The sequence below is a fragment of the Nycticebus coucang genome, chromosome 4, assembly GCF_027406575.1.
Source record: "Nycticebus coucang isolate mNycCou1 chromosome 4, mNycCou1.pri, whole genome shotgun sequence".
In the NCBI taxonomy this organism is placed as follows: domain Eukaryota; kingdom Metazoa; phylum Chordata; class Mammalia; order Primates; family Lorisidae; genus Nycticebus; species Nycticebus coucang.
The window spans coordinates 71,802,373-71,820,520 of NC_069783.1; the positions used below are offsets into that span (position 1 = coordinate 71,802,373).

Sequence of the window (18,148 nt, forward strand, 5' to 3'; positions counted from 1 at the left end):
CTAGGATGCATTTAAATAGGCACCCTCACTTGCTGCTATTGGGAGGACAAACTGATAAAATCTTGGTATAGGTTGGTACAATTTGCAAGGCAATTTGGCAATATTTTCACAAAAGCCTTAAAAAATATTTTACCCCAAAATCCCATTTCTAGAAATCCATTCAAAGGAAAGAAAAGTACAGTGAGGTTTGTGTATTAGGATATTTATTGCAATATTATTTATAAAGGCAAAATACTTGAAATCTCCTAAATCAGGCGTCCTCAAACTTTTTAAACAGGGGGCCAGTTCACTGTCCCTCAGACCGTTGGAGGGCCAGACTATAGTTTAAAAAAAAAGAACTATAAACAAATTCCTATGCACACTGCACATATCTTATTTTCAAGTAAAAAAACAAAACGGGAACAAATACAATCACACGGCCTCATGTGGCCCGCGGGCCGCAGTTTGAGGACCCCTGCAAATGGCCAACATCAGAGAAAATAATTAAATAAGTTAATCTGATGAATTACTATGCAGTCATTAAATGCATTTCAAAACATTTAGTGAAACGCATTTGAAAAATGCTTATGAGATGCTACATGGAAGAAAGTATATACCAGGGATATTTACCACTAGGTAAACAGAGAGAGGAATCATGATATCCACACGTTGTGTCTATGCACATATGATTCTCTCCACAGAGACAAATGATATGTGGCAATATATAGATATTATAAAAATCATCCCAATATTAAAAAAAAAAAAATCATCCCAATATTGTACATATACATACACCAAAATGTTAATGGTCATTCGTTGTAGCAGATGACATTATGAGCACTTTTTATTTTCTTCTTTAGACTTTTTGTAGCTTCCAGCATTGGGGGATTACCATCAGAATCTTATCACATCAGGAGGCACACAATGTCAATTGTTTTCATTGTTATGATGCTAAGTTTGGTCACCTGGTAAAAGGATATCTGCCATTGTAAGTTATCTTTATCCATAAATTTCACTGTACTTCTCTTAATTTCTTTGAATAAATTTTTAGAAGTGGGATTTCTGAATGAAAAGACTTTTTAAGGCTCTTCATTGTAAAGGTACCTTTCCCTCTTTATAATTGCTAAGTAATTGCTAAATAATCTGCAGAGCGATACTTTGAGAGCAAATGACTATTGTGTTTCTCAATAATATTTTACTCCATGGAAATAGTTATCCATGAATGATTCTGGTTGGAATCAGTTACCAAATTGAGAGTTATACAGGGTAAGAGGAATTTCTTCCACTCACATTTTTAGTACTTCTGTGGTGTCTTAGACCATTGTGCTACCATAACAGAATACCATAGATTGGGCAATTCATAAATAACAGAAATTTATTTCTCACAGTTCTGGAAGCCAGAAGTCCAAGATCAAGGCACCAGCATTTGATGTCTGGTGAGGTCTGTATCCTTAAGAGGGAAGGAACACTGTGTCCTCACACGGTAGAAAGCAAGAGGGCTGGATGCTGTGTGAAGCCTCTGATATAAATTAAGGTCCTTAATCCCATTCACCAGAAAGCAGCCCTCATGGCCTAATCACCTCCTAAAGGCCTCACCTCTTAATACTATCATGTTTGCCATTAAGTTCCAACACCTTGATTTTCAAGAGGATACTTTCCTACTATAGCATACGGAATCATAGATTTTTTTCTTTATTCAATGTGTTAGAATCCATTGCTGTTTTTCTTTTTAGTGCTCAAATTGTCCTGATTGTGACAAGTGGGTTTCCTTTCAAGCCAGTCCCTGTGTCTCCATCATTCTTTGAGCACTTCTTACTTTCTGTAGCAACTCTTACTACCTCAGACCTGCATTCCACCATCTCTCCAAGGAGCCCAGGATCCTTATTGTGGGTAGTGGTATTCAGAAACCAAAATTGAGGCTCGGTTCCTGTGGCTCAAGTGGCTAAGGTGCCAGCCACATACACCTGAGCTGGCGGGTTCAAATCCAGCCCGGGCCCGCCAAACAACAATGACGGCTGCAACAAAAAAATAGCCGAACATTGTGGCAGGCACCTAGAGTCCCAGCTACTTAGGAGGCAGAGGCAGGAGAATCACTTAAGCCCAGGAGTTGGAGGTTGCTGTGAGCTGTGATGCTACAGCACTCTACCCAGGCCAACAGCTTGAGGCTCTGTCTCAAAAAAAAAAAAAAAAGAAAAGAAACCAAAATCGAGTGCAAAGTGCAGTCAGTGAGCAGAGCTAGGAAATGTAATGCAGACGTGTGCATGTATAGATCATGAGCTCATACTGATAACACCAATTTAAATACATCATATGCAGTACTTCCATCATATACAGAACCTCCATAGTTGATGACCTCCCTACACTGATAACTTCCTTCAGTTGACCTCATTTTCACAGACTGGACATGCTCTCCATGTACATGTCAGTACAGTAGGCCTAGTTCCTTATGTTGACCACTTCCATATATTGACCAGTTTGTTATAGTCTCTTGGGTGGTCAACTTACAGAGGTTCTACTGTAGTTCTTTTTATCTTTTCCCCTATTCCATATGCATATCCCTCAACCCCACAGTGAGAACTCTGATATTCAACATCAGTATAATTATTTATTCTATTCTACAATACACACAATATAGTTTCAGATTATTACACCACTGTTAATATTGAGTTGGTATTATTGATACTTTTTCAGGATGGGAGCGTTGGCTTACACCTATAAAACCTAGCACTATGGGAGGGAGAGACAGGAGGATGGCTTAAATCCAGGAGTTTGAGGTTGCTGTAAGGGAGCTGATACCATGGCACTCTAGCCTGGGCAATAGAGTGAATGAAACTCCATCCCAAAAGAAAAAAAAAGAAACAAAACCATTTTAGTTAGTTACCTATGCCCTCCAAGAGGACAATTTATCAACCATTCATTTGGAATAGTAAATTCCTTCTATCTTTGGTCCATATTTAGGAATCATTCAGACATCGTGTGTTACAGCCTTGTCCTTAAAGATCTGGGTCTAATTCCCTGGCATACATGGAAGGCCGAGCTTTCTCCCTTAGGCTTCTGCAAGTTCCTGATGGTTCCCTAAAAAATAGCTGGGCATTGTAGTCAGCACCTGTAGTCCCAGCTACTCGGGAGGCTGAGGCAAGAGAATCACTTAAGCCCAGGAGTTTGAGGTTGCTGTGAGCTGCGACACCACAGCACTCTACCAAGGGCAACAAAGTGAAACTCAGTCTCGAAAAGAAAATAAACATAGCTCTTTCCCCTCTGTGAAGAACAACCTCCTCCTCCCTTGAAGCACTGTTCAAGGCATTCTTAGAACACAGCCCTCTTCCTAAGAGAAATTATACTGAATAATATTTCCTTCACCTCATTCACATACAAGGGTTGGCATGGTTTTAAAGCTCGTTCAGTTATAAATTGCTAACAAGTAGCTGCAAAACTCTCTCAAGAGGAGTTTCTCCATTAACTCTGCTAATGCATCTGAGAACCAGGTCACCAGAGGTTCAAGCTCATCATTCTACCTCTGGACCTTCCATTTTCCATAGCCATCTCCTCATGTCTTCCACTATCCTCCCTCTCACAAATAGGCCATCCACATTTCCTCCAACTGTGCAGCCAGCACTCTGCACACCCTGCCAGGGTGCCAGCCAAGGGCCAGGGGAGACGAACAATGTTTTATAGACAGGAGCCAAGGTTGGTAGACTGAGCCCAGCAGTGCAGGGGAGTCTGGCCCTCCTGGTGCCCCTCGGCTCATCCAGAGGATGTAGGGAGGTGACCTGAGGCCTACTGCAGAGTCTTTATTGGAAAGGAACAAGAACAAAATTGGCTGCAGAGTCTGGCATCCTAGTAAGCAAGAGAAGGGAATGTGGAGGCTTCTTTTTCTTCACTGTGTAGAGGATGGTGCTTGGACAACTGTGGGGTTCCAGGGAGAAATGTGGCCCAGAGCCTATAGTGTAGTGAGTCATGACCTCCAGCATTCCCCACCTGACCACTCTTACATGCCTCTAATTTCTCATTGCATGAATGCAGATGATCTTGCTAACCAACCTCCCTATGCTAGAACTAGAGAGGGTTAAGGCCACTATTGTGCTGGCCCAGAGGTCCAATTCAGGACCATTCCAGAGTCTTTAGGGTCTAGAAGATCTTCCACAGGCAGAAGCTATGCAAAAGACTAGGAGGTAGCCCTGGAAACAATCCCCAACTGGGGTGCAGTGGGGAGGAAAGTTTCTGAGAAGCCCATGAAAAATGTTTGATGAGGGGAAGGAACAAGTGAAATTTGAAAAACATCCTAAAATGGCTGCACCTTAGTATTTTCTAGTTGATAAATATTTAAGTTTCAATTAATAAATATATTTGTATATATGCGTGTGTGTGTATACACAGATTTTAAAATTAACTGTTGGAGAAACAGGCCAAAAAATAGTTTAGTGATATATACAATGTTGGGGTGTGTCAAAGGGTAAGAATTGAAAAAGAGGTTCGGCACCAGTAGCACAGTGGTTACGGCACCAGCCACATACACTGAAGTTGGCGGGTTTGAACCCAGCCCAGGTCAGCTAAAAACAACAATGACAACTGCAATAAAAAATACCCGGGCGTTGTAGTGGGGGCCTGTAGTCCCAGCTATTTGGGAGGCTGAAGCAAGAGAATCACTTGAGCCCAAGAGTTTGAGGTTGCTGTGAGCTGTGACGCCACGGCACTCTACCAAGGGTGACATAGTAGGACTCTGTCTCAAAAAAAAAAATAAAAAAGAATTGAAAAAAAGAAGTGGTACAAGGAAAAGAATAGTAAAATGAAATGGTCTAAGAATGGGAAAAGGGTCAGGGAAAGCAGTGTGAGCCTCTCACAGGCAGCAAGCCACCCAGCAGCTGCTCATCCACCCCCAAAGTCCCTGCCTGCTCGAGGTAATCTCAGGAGAACTGAAATACCTCCCTACCTTCCAAGTCTCCCTCCATTTCTCCACGTGCCCCCAAACTGTTAACACCTCCATCCTTTGAGTTGACAGTTCTATCTAGAATGACACATTACCTAGGCTAGGCAAGTAGTTTCTCTAATTTGTTGCTCTTCCTAATACTTATGAACTCACATTGATTACTCATCAGGAGAATCAAGACAGAGCCCAGGACAGTCTGTGACACCTGAGCCCTTTATCCTTGCTAAGATGCAGTAAAAAACCACACATAAGAGCAATGTCCACATTTCACATTATTAAGCTGCTTCCCCAGGCACACGGAGGATGGTTCCAGGCCCAAGTGCCTGGCAGGCCTTGTGTTTCCTTCCATCATGGTTTTTCACTCCTTGAGCTAGTCATCTCCAGAGCCTAAGAATGCCAGTCAGAATGTTCAGCACAGAAAAGTACAGTCCTCTCAGGAAGCTGATTCAGCTGACTTGCCTCAGGGTATATGGGGGGGACCCAGGGCCAGATCTTAGGTCTTCTGCCAGCTGAGTAACCTTGGGCAAGTTCCTTCCCTAAATTCAAGTTACCTGAATAGGAATGAAAACTACTGAGAATAATTGGGATCATACCTTGGCTCTATCACTTGTCAGCACCAAGTGTGTGAGACTTAACTTCTATTTCTCCATCTATAAAATGGACCTTATAGGCGCCAGCCACATACACCAGAGCTCGTGGGTTTGAACCCAGCCCAGGCCTGCCAAACAACAATGGCAACTACAACCAAAAAATAGCTAGGCTTTGTGGCAGGCACTTGTAGTCCCAGCTACTTGGGAGGCTGAGGCAAGAGAATCACTTAAGCCCAAGAGTTTGAGGTTGCCGTGAGCTGTGATGCCATGGTACTCTACCGAGGGCAACACAGTAAGACTGTTTCAAAAAAAAGAGAAAAAAAGGTTTAAGAAAAAATGGACCTTACAATAGAACCTACCTGTTAAGGTTGCTTTGTGTTAACATGATGAGCTAATACATGTAAAAAGCTTACAAACTGCATATGTGTATATATATATACACACACACACATATATGTGTATATATATATAAATTTCAAACATTTATTAAACACTATGAAGGCTATGTTAACCAATTTGATGAAAATATTTCAAATTGTATATAAAACCAGTACATTGTACCCCATGATTGCATTAATGTACACAGCTATGATTTAATATATATGATTTGATAATATACATATATGTATATATATGATTTAATATATATGATAATATACATATATGTATATATGATTTAATATATATGATTTGATAATATACATATATGTATATATGTATATTATATACAGCTATGATTTTATATATGATTTGATAATATACATATATGTATATATAATTTAATATATATAATATACATATATGTATATATGATTTGATAATATACATATATGTATATAATATTTGATAATATATATGATTTGATAATATACATATATTGTATCATATTATAATATATGATAATATACATATATTATCAAATCATAGCTGTGTACATTAATGCAATCATGGGGTACAATGTACTGGTTTTACACACAATTTGAAATATTTTCATCAAATTGATCAAATTACATCAAATTAATGTACAAAGCTATGATTTGATAATATATATGATTTGATAATATACATATAATCATATATATTATATACATGTATGTATATATTTGATAATATATGATTTGATAATATACATATATACATATATTATCTATATTATCTATATTATATACATATATGTATATAATTATATATATTATCAAATCATAGCTGTGTACATTAATACAATCATGGTGTACAATGTACTGGTTTTATATACAATTTGAAATATTTTCATCAAATTGGTTAACATAGCCTTCGTGGCATTTCCTTATTGTGTTAAGACATTCATATTCTACACTTAGTAAATTTCACATGTACCCTTGTAAGATTCACTGTAGGTGTGGTCCCACAAATATATTTTATATGTACACACATTCCTACTCGCATTTGTAAATACATACAAAAAGCCTATAAGACATATGTCTTAGAATGGCTAAAATAAACGTTTTCTTGATTTGACAATAACAAGTGTTGGTGAGGAAGTGGAGCAACTGGAACTCTCATACATTGCTGATGGGAATGTAAAATGTATAGCCACTTTGAACAATAGTTTGGCAGTTTCTGATAAAGTTAAATATATGTATTTATCACACTTACCACATAAGCTACCAATCTCATTCCTAGTTATTTACACAATAGAAATTAAAGCATAAATCCACACAAAAAATGCTCATAGCAGTTTTATTCATAACAGCAAAAAACTGGAAAGAACCATGTGTTCATCAACAAATAAATAAATTCTGAAACATCCCTTTAATAAAACACTGCTCAGCAATAAGAAGGGATGAAGTACTAATACATGCAACAATACAGATGAATCACAAAAGCATTATGTTAAGGGAAAGAAGCCAGACACAAAATGCTGCATGCTGCAGGATTCCATTTATAGAACATTCTGGAAACAACAAAACTTTAGAAACAGGAAACAGATGACTGGTTGCCAGGGGCTAGGGAAAGGAGAAATTGATTCTAAAGAGGCCTGAGAGAATATGTTAGGATGATGAAAATGGTTTATATCTTGATTATGGTGGTGAATACATGACTGAATATGTTTGTCAAAACTCACAGAACTGTATACTTAAAAAAATAAATTATACAGGCGGCGCCTGTGGCTCAGTCGGTAGGACGCCGGCCCCATATACCGAGGGTGGCGGGTTCAGGCCCGGCCCCGGCCAAACTGCAACCAAAAAATAGCCGGGCATTGTGGCGGGCGCCTGTAGTCCCAGCTACTCGGGAGGCTGAGGCAAGAGAATCGCTTAAGCCCAGGAGTTGGAGGTTGCTGTGAGCTGTGTGAGGCCACGGCACTCTACCGAGGGCCATAAAGTGAGACTCTGTCTCTAAAAAAAAAAATAAATAAAATAAATTATACTTTATAAACCTGACATTAATACCTATTTATAATAAATAAATAAATACTATTTATAGTTGTTAACTATGAAGGGACAGAATTAGGTAGGGAAGGTTAAAGGATACTCTTTTGTTCTACTTAAACATGAGTGTACTGTTTGAACTTTTTTAATGAGCATATAATTTTTGAACTTGATAATAACTTCATTGAAGTTTGAAATAAAAATAATGATGATGATACCATGTATCTAGAAGGCGTGTTGTAAGAGATCCAAATGTAATAATGTGAAAAAGCACACAGCACAGGGCATGAGATGGCTAACAGATGGATGGAGATGAATGATTGATACAGGCAGAGATAGGTAGAGGTAGATCATGATACCCGCCTCTCACCTCTCACCTCGCCTGTCTTCACTGCCCCATCCCCACCATCCTTGACCCTTCATATGATCCATACATTCTAAAGTGAAAAGGCACTAAGTCCCCCCCCCTCAGTAATAGCTATAACTTACCTCAGTGACAAAGAGCGTGCGAGGGTCAATGATATCCAAGAAGTGCCTGAAGCGGCCATAGAAGGACGTCTGGAGAAGAGGGCAGGAGAGAAGAGTAGTAAGTTCTATACACCATCCTCCAGACACTGGGGAGCCCCACCCCACAGCTCTCCCTTAGGGTCAGTGTGCCCTAATCCCCAGGACTCCCCAAGTGTGAGAATATCAGAGAAGCCTCACTGCTCAGGGACCTGAGGACAGCTTTCCTAAGGCTGAGAGTTTCCCAAAGTCAACTCCGAGACCATTAAGATACTCAATGACAGTCCCAACTTCTCTTCCAGGGGCCTCCCATTTTTCTCTCCTTTTCTCAATGCTGAGATCTATTTGAGCCCTTCAGAAGCTCTCAAGCAGCACTAGACATGCAGGCTGGAGGTAAAGTCTGGTCTGTAGCCCTCTCCCAGCCTCCCTGCTTTGCTTAGGACAGTCTGAGTGACAGAAGACCCTGCCTGCGCCTCACAGGGTCCCTTCCCAAGATCCACCTCTGCCCCAGGGGTTGGGGGGAGATCCCTGCAGGCACAGCTCAAGCATGACAATACCAATCTCACTCCTTGGGCCTTCCTTCACTCATAACCCTGGAGCTGCTGTGAGACACAGGATGAGGGGCCCCCAGTTCAGAGGCTCTGGAAAAAGAAGGCTTTGTGCTAAGCAAGCCACAGGCATAGAGCACAATGAAAGAAAACTAAGCAATACTGCTGCTGGCCTTCTGCTCTGGGGACTAAGCCAGCAGGGCAAAGCTGAGCTCCAGGAGAGGAGGGAGGGTGCCAAGCTCAGGATGAAGGGAAAGCGGCAAACACTGGGTTCATGCCTCACTACACTCCAGGCTCTGCCCTAAATTTCTCCCTGCAGTCCCATAAGCTCTCCTCGCACTATCCTCTGTACAGTGTAGAACAAGAAGCCTCCACATTTCCTCCCCTTGCTTACTAGGACACCAGATCCTACCGTCAACACTTGTTTTTTTCCCTTCCCAATAAAGACCCAGCCATAGGCCCCAGGTCACCTCAAAGGTCCCACACATGATCAGCCCCATCACGTTCATTTCTCTGCCCACAGCAGCATGCCTCATTCTTACCGCCACCCCCACTGGGTGCTGCCCCTCACAAACCAGATCAAGTACCATTTTTACTAAAACTCTCTAACCTCTTGTACCTCAAATGGTCTATACCATTTCCTGACTTAAGACATACATGCTTGAGACTCACACTGTTGTCCTGGCAAAATTTCCCCTCTAAGAACTTAGTCTAAGGAACCATCCAGGATGTTGAGAGATGTGGTCAGGGGTGTACCCCAAGGATATTCACTGCTACACTATTTACATAGGTATGTGGTTAAATAAATAATGGCCCATTCATATGATTGAATACTATGCAGCCTTTAAAATCATGTTTTCAGACATGAGGACATGGAAAAATGCTTAGGATTTTATTATATAAAATGCATATAAGCAGCATGATTCCAACTCAATAAACAAGGAGAAAAATAGACCTAGATGGATTCTAAATGAAGAGCAAAAAGACCAACGACATACAGATCCAGGTCACTAAAAGGAATCAGAGTTCTTCAGGAAGAGGCTATTTCAAGGGTTGAGAAAGGGAAGGCACAAGATGAAACTGGTACATTTTTGGTGTTCTAGAAGTAATGAAGTGCCACCCCCCCAAAAAAAAAAATGATAAGAACACATTAAAAGGACCAATGAGAGACAGGTGGACATCGTGTCCCTCTGGCTGTGACACCCTGAGAAGTCCCCAATATCACTTTCATAGTATTCCAGAGGGATATCTGAAATCTAAATCATGCGGAAATATCAAACACACAAAGATTGAGGGGTATTTCATAAATTAACCGATCATGTTCATCAAATACATTGTCATAAAGACAAAAACAAAAGCTGTTTCACATTAAAGGAAGGGAAAGAGACAACTAAGTACAGCACACTATTTGGGACTGGATCCTCTACTAGAGGGGAATATGCTCCCAAGGGCCTTACTGAGACAGGTGACAAAACTGGAAAATGGACTACATTAATATAAGTGCTGTTTCCATGTTAAATCTCCTAAATATAATAACTGCGCTATCATTATGTAAGAAAATGTCCTTGTTCTTAAAATATATAAACTGAAGTATTAAAGGATGAATGAATACAACCTACTTTTAAATGGTTGAAGAAAACTAATGTGTAAATACACAGGGCAGCCACAAAATCTGTAAATATAGGTACTATAATTCTATGTATTCACAGATTAAAAACGTCCTCATGAGATTACGTATATTTGCTATGTTTCTAGACTTTATGATCACCTGTAGACAAAGAGGATAATAAAGGAAATGGGACAGGACGTTAAAAACTGGTGGATCTAAGCAAAGAGTACATGGGAAAGTTTTCCTTACTCCTGTAACTTTTCTGTTAGACTGAAAGTGTTTCAAAATAAAAGTTAAAAATCATATTTTTCAAAAAGCCAGGGCCAGGCATGGTGGCTCATACCTGTAATCCTAGCACTCTGGGAGGCTGTGGCAAGAGGATTGCTTGAGCCCAAAAGTTTGAGGTTGCTGTGAGCTATGATGCTATAGCACTCTACTAAGGGCATCAAACTGAGACTCTGGCTCAAAAAAAAGCAAGATAAAAATACATTAAAATGTTAATAGAGATTGCCACTAGGTAATAGGATTATGGATGATTTTTACTTCTACATCTTTTAAAGTGATTTGAAAATGAAAAACATATCAATATCATACATAATATACAGAATACCCTATTTTTTAAATATAAAGTAAAATATAAGCTGTTATTTTAAGTATTATACTGGATAATAAGGTCTGAAGGACATGGGCTATTAGATGCTCTTTCCTTATCTCTTTGGCTGGGATTCTCCTCACACATCTAGAAGGGGCTCCACGGTACTCTTGCCTGGGAAACAGATGTGTGAGCTGAAGAGCAGTCAATGGCTTGAGGCTTCCCAGAATGGGCAGAGCCAGGCTGGGTTTTGAAGGAAGGACAAGGTCAGGAATGGATAAAGTATGGCAGCCAGCAATCCAAGACAGAAGGAGAATGGCCTGAATGAAGCAATTTCTTGAAGAAGGTCCAGCACTGCACTGTGCTATCCCAGCCCCGCCACCCTCTTGTGTCACTTTCCACCATAGCCAGTAGGGGAGACTCCCATATAAAGCATTTTGCCCCACAGACATCAGAGCACACCAAAATGAACAAGTCCTGGAGAAGCTGAGAACCCATCGAAAGACAAAAAACTACAAACAAGTAAGTAAACAACTAACACTCTGATCAGTGCTTAAATGAGGCATCAAAAAGAACACTGGGGACACACAGATTTCTGGTGTGAGACAAGGAGGTATCCCAGTGGAACTGGGACTGGGAGGTAGATGAATTTTCCAAGTAGAGAAGAGTATAAGCAAAAGTATTCAGGCATGAAGCCTAGGATCAGAAACTGTGCCTAACTCCACCATTCAGCTGCCTCCTGAGAACCATGTGCCCAGCACTGTGCTTGGTCTTAGGGGTATTGAAAGGCTGAGCGACTGTGGGGGAACAAGGAAGAACAAAGACTCATGGATGATACTAGGCTCGGTGACCATAGCTCAGGGAGTAGGGCACCAGCCACGTACACCAAGGCTGGCGGGTTTGAGCCTGGCCTGGGCCAGCTAAACAACAATGACAACTGCAACCAAAAAATAGCCGGGCTTTGTGGTAGGTTCCTATAGTCCCAGCTACTCAGGAGGCTGAGGTAAGAGAACTGTTTAAGCCCATGATTTGGAGATAGTTGTGAGCTGTGACGCCACGGCACTCTACCCAGGGCAACATAGTGAGACTCTGCCTCAAAAAATAAAAATAAAATATAAAAGAATAGATTTCTTTTTCTTTTCTTTCTTTCTTTTTTGCAGTTTTGGCTGGGGCAGGGCATATATGACCCCCAGTATATAGGGCCAGTGCCCTACTCCTTGAGCCATAGGTGCCGCCCAAAAGAATAGATTTCTAGTTAGACACTGAAAGAAAATATTACCATGAGAATGTGACCACTTCTCGCTCCCTACCATAGGAATGTGACCTTTTGTAACTGTTCCAGGAGATAGCCCCAGGAGCTTAAGTAAATATTTGACTGTTAGTCTTGTCTTAAGACAGTTGAATAGTGAACTAGAGTTCTCCTTATCTAGTTAGAATCCCAGGTGTGTGTATTCTCTCTTACTTTAGAGTCCCTGGCATGTCTGCTATTCCCGCCTACTTTGTAGTTTTTGCCTTTATAAGCTTGTAAAAAACTGCTGTGGGGGACTTGATTTCTCGGCTCCTAAAAGAGTTGTGAATCAAGTCCCCGTATACAGGAATAAAAATCCTCTTGCGTTTTTGCATCAAGAGACGACTCTTGCGGTTGATTGGGGTGGTCAGAGCTCCGGGCTGAGTGGGGGGTTCTGCCCCAAGTCTTTCAACACGAATGCTTGTTAACCAGGATGAGGATAGTAAGAAACCTACTGATGGAATGGGGAGGAATACAAAAATTCTGTATTCTGCATGTAAGTCTGAGATACTTAAAGGGTCTTCCAGATGTAACTTTTCAGTAAATACTTGGACACAGAGGCCTGAAATTGAAGAAAGGGGGGTCCTGATTTGAAAATATAGATGATAATGTCCTGGCCTAATCAGCCTAAGACCCTCAAGGACAAACCTATAGTCTGACAAAGTCCGGTTTACTGACTGCAAGGAAGGCAGCACACAGCAGAAGAACTCTGAGGCCCCTCACCAAACAAAGGAAAATACTGAGTTAGTATAGAATGTTGGGTAAAGGTGGAGTAAAATGTAAATGAAGCAGTGATTCAATGTGCTCAAAGCAAAGTAAGACAGGGTAGAAAGGGGTCGACATAGGCCTAGACCAGTGGTTCTCAACCTTCCTAATGTCGCAGCCCTTTAATACAGTTCCTATGGGTCGCGACCCACAGATTGAGAACCGCTGGTCTAGACTGACAAGTAGAATCTGGGTCTTGTTACTTTGGAAACTAAAAAGTTAAGATTAATGTGGAAGATTGGGACTAGAAACTGCTTATTTGAAGTTTAGCACATGATTCTTTGAGGCAAAGTGGCTTAGATCTGCCAGTCAAGAGATAGATGGTTCATTCCCATTGAAATGATTTACATAGAAAGTTTCTGGCAACCTATGACGTTAGAGAATGAGATTTCTCAATGAGCCTGAAAGAGCAATTGTTCAAAGAACAGAGTTGTTCTGATACTTTATAGCTCCAGGGGTCCTTGTGAGAAACATTGTTTCTTTGCAGCCAGCTTTATCTGTGTCTGTCTTCCCTGTCCAATGAATGGCAGGAAAGGTTTTTACTTTCTCAGTTTGAGTTCATTTTTATTTTCTCAATAGTTTAAAATGTATAGTCTTCTCTCTGTCTCTAAAATTCAGCCCGCATCTTTATCCAGTCATATAGTCAGTGGATATTTTTTCTTTACCGGAAGAATGAGTCAGCCAAGTGATTCCTTCCCTTTCACTTCACAAGAAAGGTGAGTCAGCTAATTCTCAGCAGGATCCCTGAGCCTGCTCTAGCAGGCTGCCTTCCCACAGCCCAGGCTCACCCCCTCCCAATGGGGGTGGGGGTGGGGGTAGGGGGGCGCAGGCAGTGGGAGAAGAGACTGACATTCCCCCCTCACCCCAGACCTCTAAATTACTGTTTTTCAGGATTAAGAATAAATCACTCACTGAACCAATAGCCCAAAGGCAGAAAGCCTGGACCTGCACAGTTGTCCTGAACCAGAATGCACACTGCATCAGCTGGGTACTTCAGAAATGAGGCCATAACCCAGGAATTCTGATGCTATTGATCTTTGGTGGGCTCCACGCATCAGTATCTGTTTAAAGGCTTGCCCAAGTGACTCTATGAGGTGCTGATCCTGCTTTAGCAAAGCGAACTCTCAGAGATTACCTGGCTGCTGGCTATCATCTACTACCCTTCACTAGGCAAAGGAGAATGGGGCAAAGAGTGGTTAAAAGCATGGACTTGGCCAGGCATGGTGCCTCACACCTGCAATCCTACCACTTTGGGAGGTCAAGGTGGAAGGATCATTTGAGGCCAGAAGTTCAGGATCAGCCTGAGCATGCGTGAGAAATTATCAAAAATAATAATAATAATGAAAGAGAGAAAAATAATTATCAGGGCATGCTGGCATGTGTTTATAACCCTAGCTACTTGGAAAGCTGAGGCAAGAGGATTGTGTAAGCCCATGAGTTTAAGGTTGCAGTACGCTCTGATGAGGCCACTGAACTCCAGCCTGGGAGACAGCTACAAGTTTATGGGAGAAACAGGAGACAGAGGAACATATTAAACACCACCACAGAGACTCTGAGAGCCACATTCAAGGGAGGAATTCTACAAAACAAACCATCCAGTTTCTTCAAGAAATAAGGGGGGGTGGGGAGGAGAAGAGAGTATTAATAAACTAGAAGATCAGTGTAACCTGGCTTATTGTACCCTCAATGAATCCCCAACAATAAAAAAAATAATAATAAACTAGAAGATACAAAAGAGAGAAAGCCAAATCTAATGTGTTGGACTTACAAGATCCTGACTCAAAACAACTAGCTATATATATTTGAAAAATTACGTGACAATCAGGGAAATGTGAATAGTGGCTGGTTACTTGGTGATGCTAAGAAAAATGCTGTGTGTGTTAAGGACATTATGTTTCTGTTAAAACTAATCAAAAAATCTGATGATATGATGAAGAGAGCACTTCACCTCTGTGATATTCTTCCCCGCAAACCCATAACCTCCGTCCGTTTATCCAGGACAAAGACAAAGACAAACCCAGACAGAGGGGCATTCCACAAAATATCCCATGAGTACTTCCAAAACTGTCAAGTTCATCAAAAAGTCTGAGAAACTGTTACAGGTACTGTGACTGTCACAGACCAGAAGAGATAAGAAGATACAATGGCTAAATGTGATGTGTTCCTAGATGGGATCCCGGAAAAGAAAGGGGACATTAGTGTAAAAAATAGTGAAATCCAAGCTCAGCGCCTGTGGCTCAAGCGGCTAAGGTGCCAGCCACATACACCTGAGCTGACAGGTTCGAATCCAGCCTGGGCCCGCCGGGCGTTGTGGCAGGCGCCTGTAGTCCCAGCTAGTTGGGAGGCAAAGGCAGGTGAATCGCTTAAGCCCAGGAGTTGGAGGTTGCTGTGAGCTGTGATGCTACGGCACTCTACCCAGGGCGACAGCGTAAGGCTCTGTCTCAAAAAAAAAAAGTGAAATCCAATTAAGTCTAAAGTGTAGTTAATAGTAATGTGCCAATGTCAGCCTCTTAGTTTTGACAAATGTACTGTGACACTGTAAGATGATAATATTAGGGAACACTGGGTGAGGGTTACACAGGAATTCTCTGCCTTTTAATTCTGTAAATCTCAAATTAATCCAGAAATTTTTAAGTTTATTAAAAAAAAAAAAACTAACCAGAGTCCTTATTTTATCTTTTTTACAAATACCTGTTAGTAGATTTAATGAAAGGACAAGCTATTGAGGCTTTACTTCAAAATAATTCATTGGTTGGAGCTGAGGGTGTATAGATGAAACAAGGCTGGCCTTAAATTGGTCATTACTAAAGCTGGGTGATGGTGAACAGAGATTCTCTGATTGTCTCCACTTTGTATATTTGCAAACCTCCATTATAAAAGTTGACAATGAACAAATAAACAAGCAAACATGGACTATGGAGCCAGACCTCCTAGGAAGATACTTAATCTGTTTGTGTGCTTCAGTTTTCTCACCCACAGTCTGGAGATCATTACACTTGCCTCATGGGGTTGTTGTGAAAATTCAATGTCAATACACAAGAAGGGTGGAACAATGCTCGACTACTGTCATTAACTTTTGAGTAGAAGAATGATCACAAACCAATGCCCCCCACAGTAATGTCTATTCACCCATCTCCCAGCTTCAGTAATTACCAATTTAAGATGTGGGAGGGAATACAGTAGGTTTAAAGGCTGAAAAGCAGCAAGTATGCTAGGAAAGAGATTAAGAGGGTGGGTAGATGGTGGGATTCAAGGAAGAAGTGAGCAGGGGTGGGCCACGCAGATGTTTGGGGCCCCTTCAGAAGTGGTCTCTGTCTGAGAAGCAAGGGAAGCCACTGGAGGTATGCAGATAGTCAGGGAGGTGGGAAGTCACCTGTTCAGACCTACATTGTTGGGACTCTGCAGTGCAGAAGAATCCGCCAGAGTGGAAGCAGGGAGATCTATTGGGAAGCTTCTGCCGTGACCTAGGAAATAGATGACAAGGACTTGATCTAGGATTCTGGCAGTGGAGATGGGCAGACTTGAGCACTGTTTAAGAAGTGAGATCACTAGGCCTCTGGTTGTATTCAGAGGGTGAGGGAGAGGAAGGGAGGTATACAGGTGACTCCCAGGTTTCTGACTCCAGTGATGGAACAGCAAATTGGGCTACTTGAAGAACCAGTGAGCCTTGGAGGAGGAGCAGGTTTGGAGTAAAGAAAAGTTCCTTAACATTGATGAAGCACATGCAGTGTGCTTTATGCAGGTCACTATGCTGGCAGAGGGAAGCTTCAACAGCAAATACAACAAACACTTTTACTGCCTTCGAGAGCAGTGCCAAAAAGAGGTACCAGCAATGGCTTTAAGAATGGTGTAGTCTCGGGCGGCGCCTGTGGCTCAAGGAGTAGGGTTCAAACCCAGCCCCGGCCAAAAAAAAAAAAAAAAGTATGGTGTAGTCTCAAATGTGTATCTATGGCTTCAGCAGTGATCACAGCAAAGAGCTCAGTCATTTAAGCCTCTAAGAGGTACTCAGTAAACGTCTATTGCATAACTGAATGTCCTGAGTGCCACACACAGATAACAGGCACCAAAGGGAAACACACACACACACACACACACACCTCTTTACATCTTTACTCTGCATACTACTATATGCCCAACCTCCCTCAGCATAAAGTAGAGACAGGGAAGGACAAGCTCAACCCTTTCTCCCAAAAATCCTAGGAAGGTTTGAGGAAATCAAGTAACCACAGCGAACAATTAGAGGACCCACAGGGAAGACTATAAGGAAAGAACGAGCTATGAAGATCCCACTTGGGGTAGCCTGTGGGAGGAAGTCAGGAATCTGATGGGACCAGAGGAGTAATGGCACGGGAAAGACAGCAAGTGTTTCCCAGAGGTGGGAGCCTTGAAGGATAAGCAGAGTGTATGTGGGCGGTGAGGGGAGGACTGGCAAAGAAGGGTCACTCAAGTCCAGGCAGGGGCACCCCTGACAATCTCGCTCTGAATGTCATCCTATCCTGGCAGGAAGACACTAATCTCATCTCAGACACCTACATGCTGACACCGTCTATCTTTTACAAGGAATTGGGTCCTGTTTAAAAACAATGGGGACTTTTTTTTTTTTTTTTTTCAGAAGGTTCTGGAGCACAGCTCTGTAATTATCATTGAAGATGGAGGCACTCCTTTGCTAGAACCGGTCCCCCTCTGTCCACCACTATTAAAAAAAAAAAAATAGCCACCGCACCGTCCTTCGTACTATTTCCTTTCTTACTGCAAACTTCTTTCTGGCCGCCTCCGCAGCTATCCGCCGCCCAGCGAGCCCAAGTTCACTTCACCCGAGTCTCTTTGCTCTCTTCCTAATAAATAAACTCCATTTTCTCAGTGCGGGAGGGAACGGGGGGGTCGGGGAGGGTCTGCAGTGTGGGAACAGCGCTCCCAGCCAGCACGTCTGAGCTGCTG

General features: G+C 41.8%; 1 protein-coding gene across 5 annotated transcripts in view; it reads right to left on the bottom strand.

Annotated features, from left to right (window-relative positions):
- SFXN5 (sideroflexin 5) overlaps window positions 1-18,148 on the bottom strand; it is a 122,740-nt gene that overhangs the window by 101,472 nt on the left and 3,120 nt on the right. For all 5 annotated transcript variants that reach the window (XR_008379386.1, XM_053587032.1, XM_053587035.1 and 2 more), the window contains exon 2: window positions 8,394-8,462. Coding sequence is in view for 3 of the 5 variants with exons in the window: in XM_053587032.1 (XP_053443007.1) it covers window positions 8,394-8,462 (69 nt within the window). In the remaining 2 variants the exon portion in view is untranslated. The remainder of the gene's footprint in view (window positions 1-8,393; window positions 8,463-18,148) is intronic.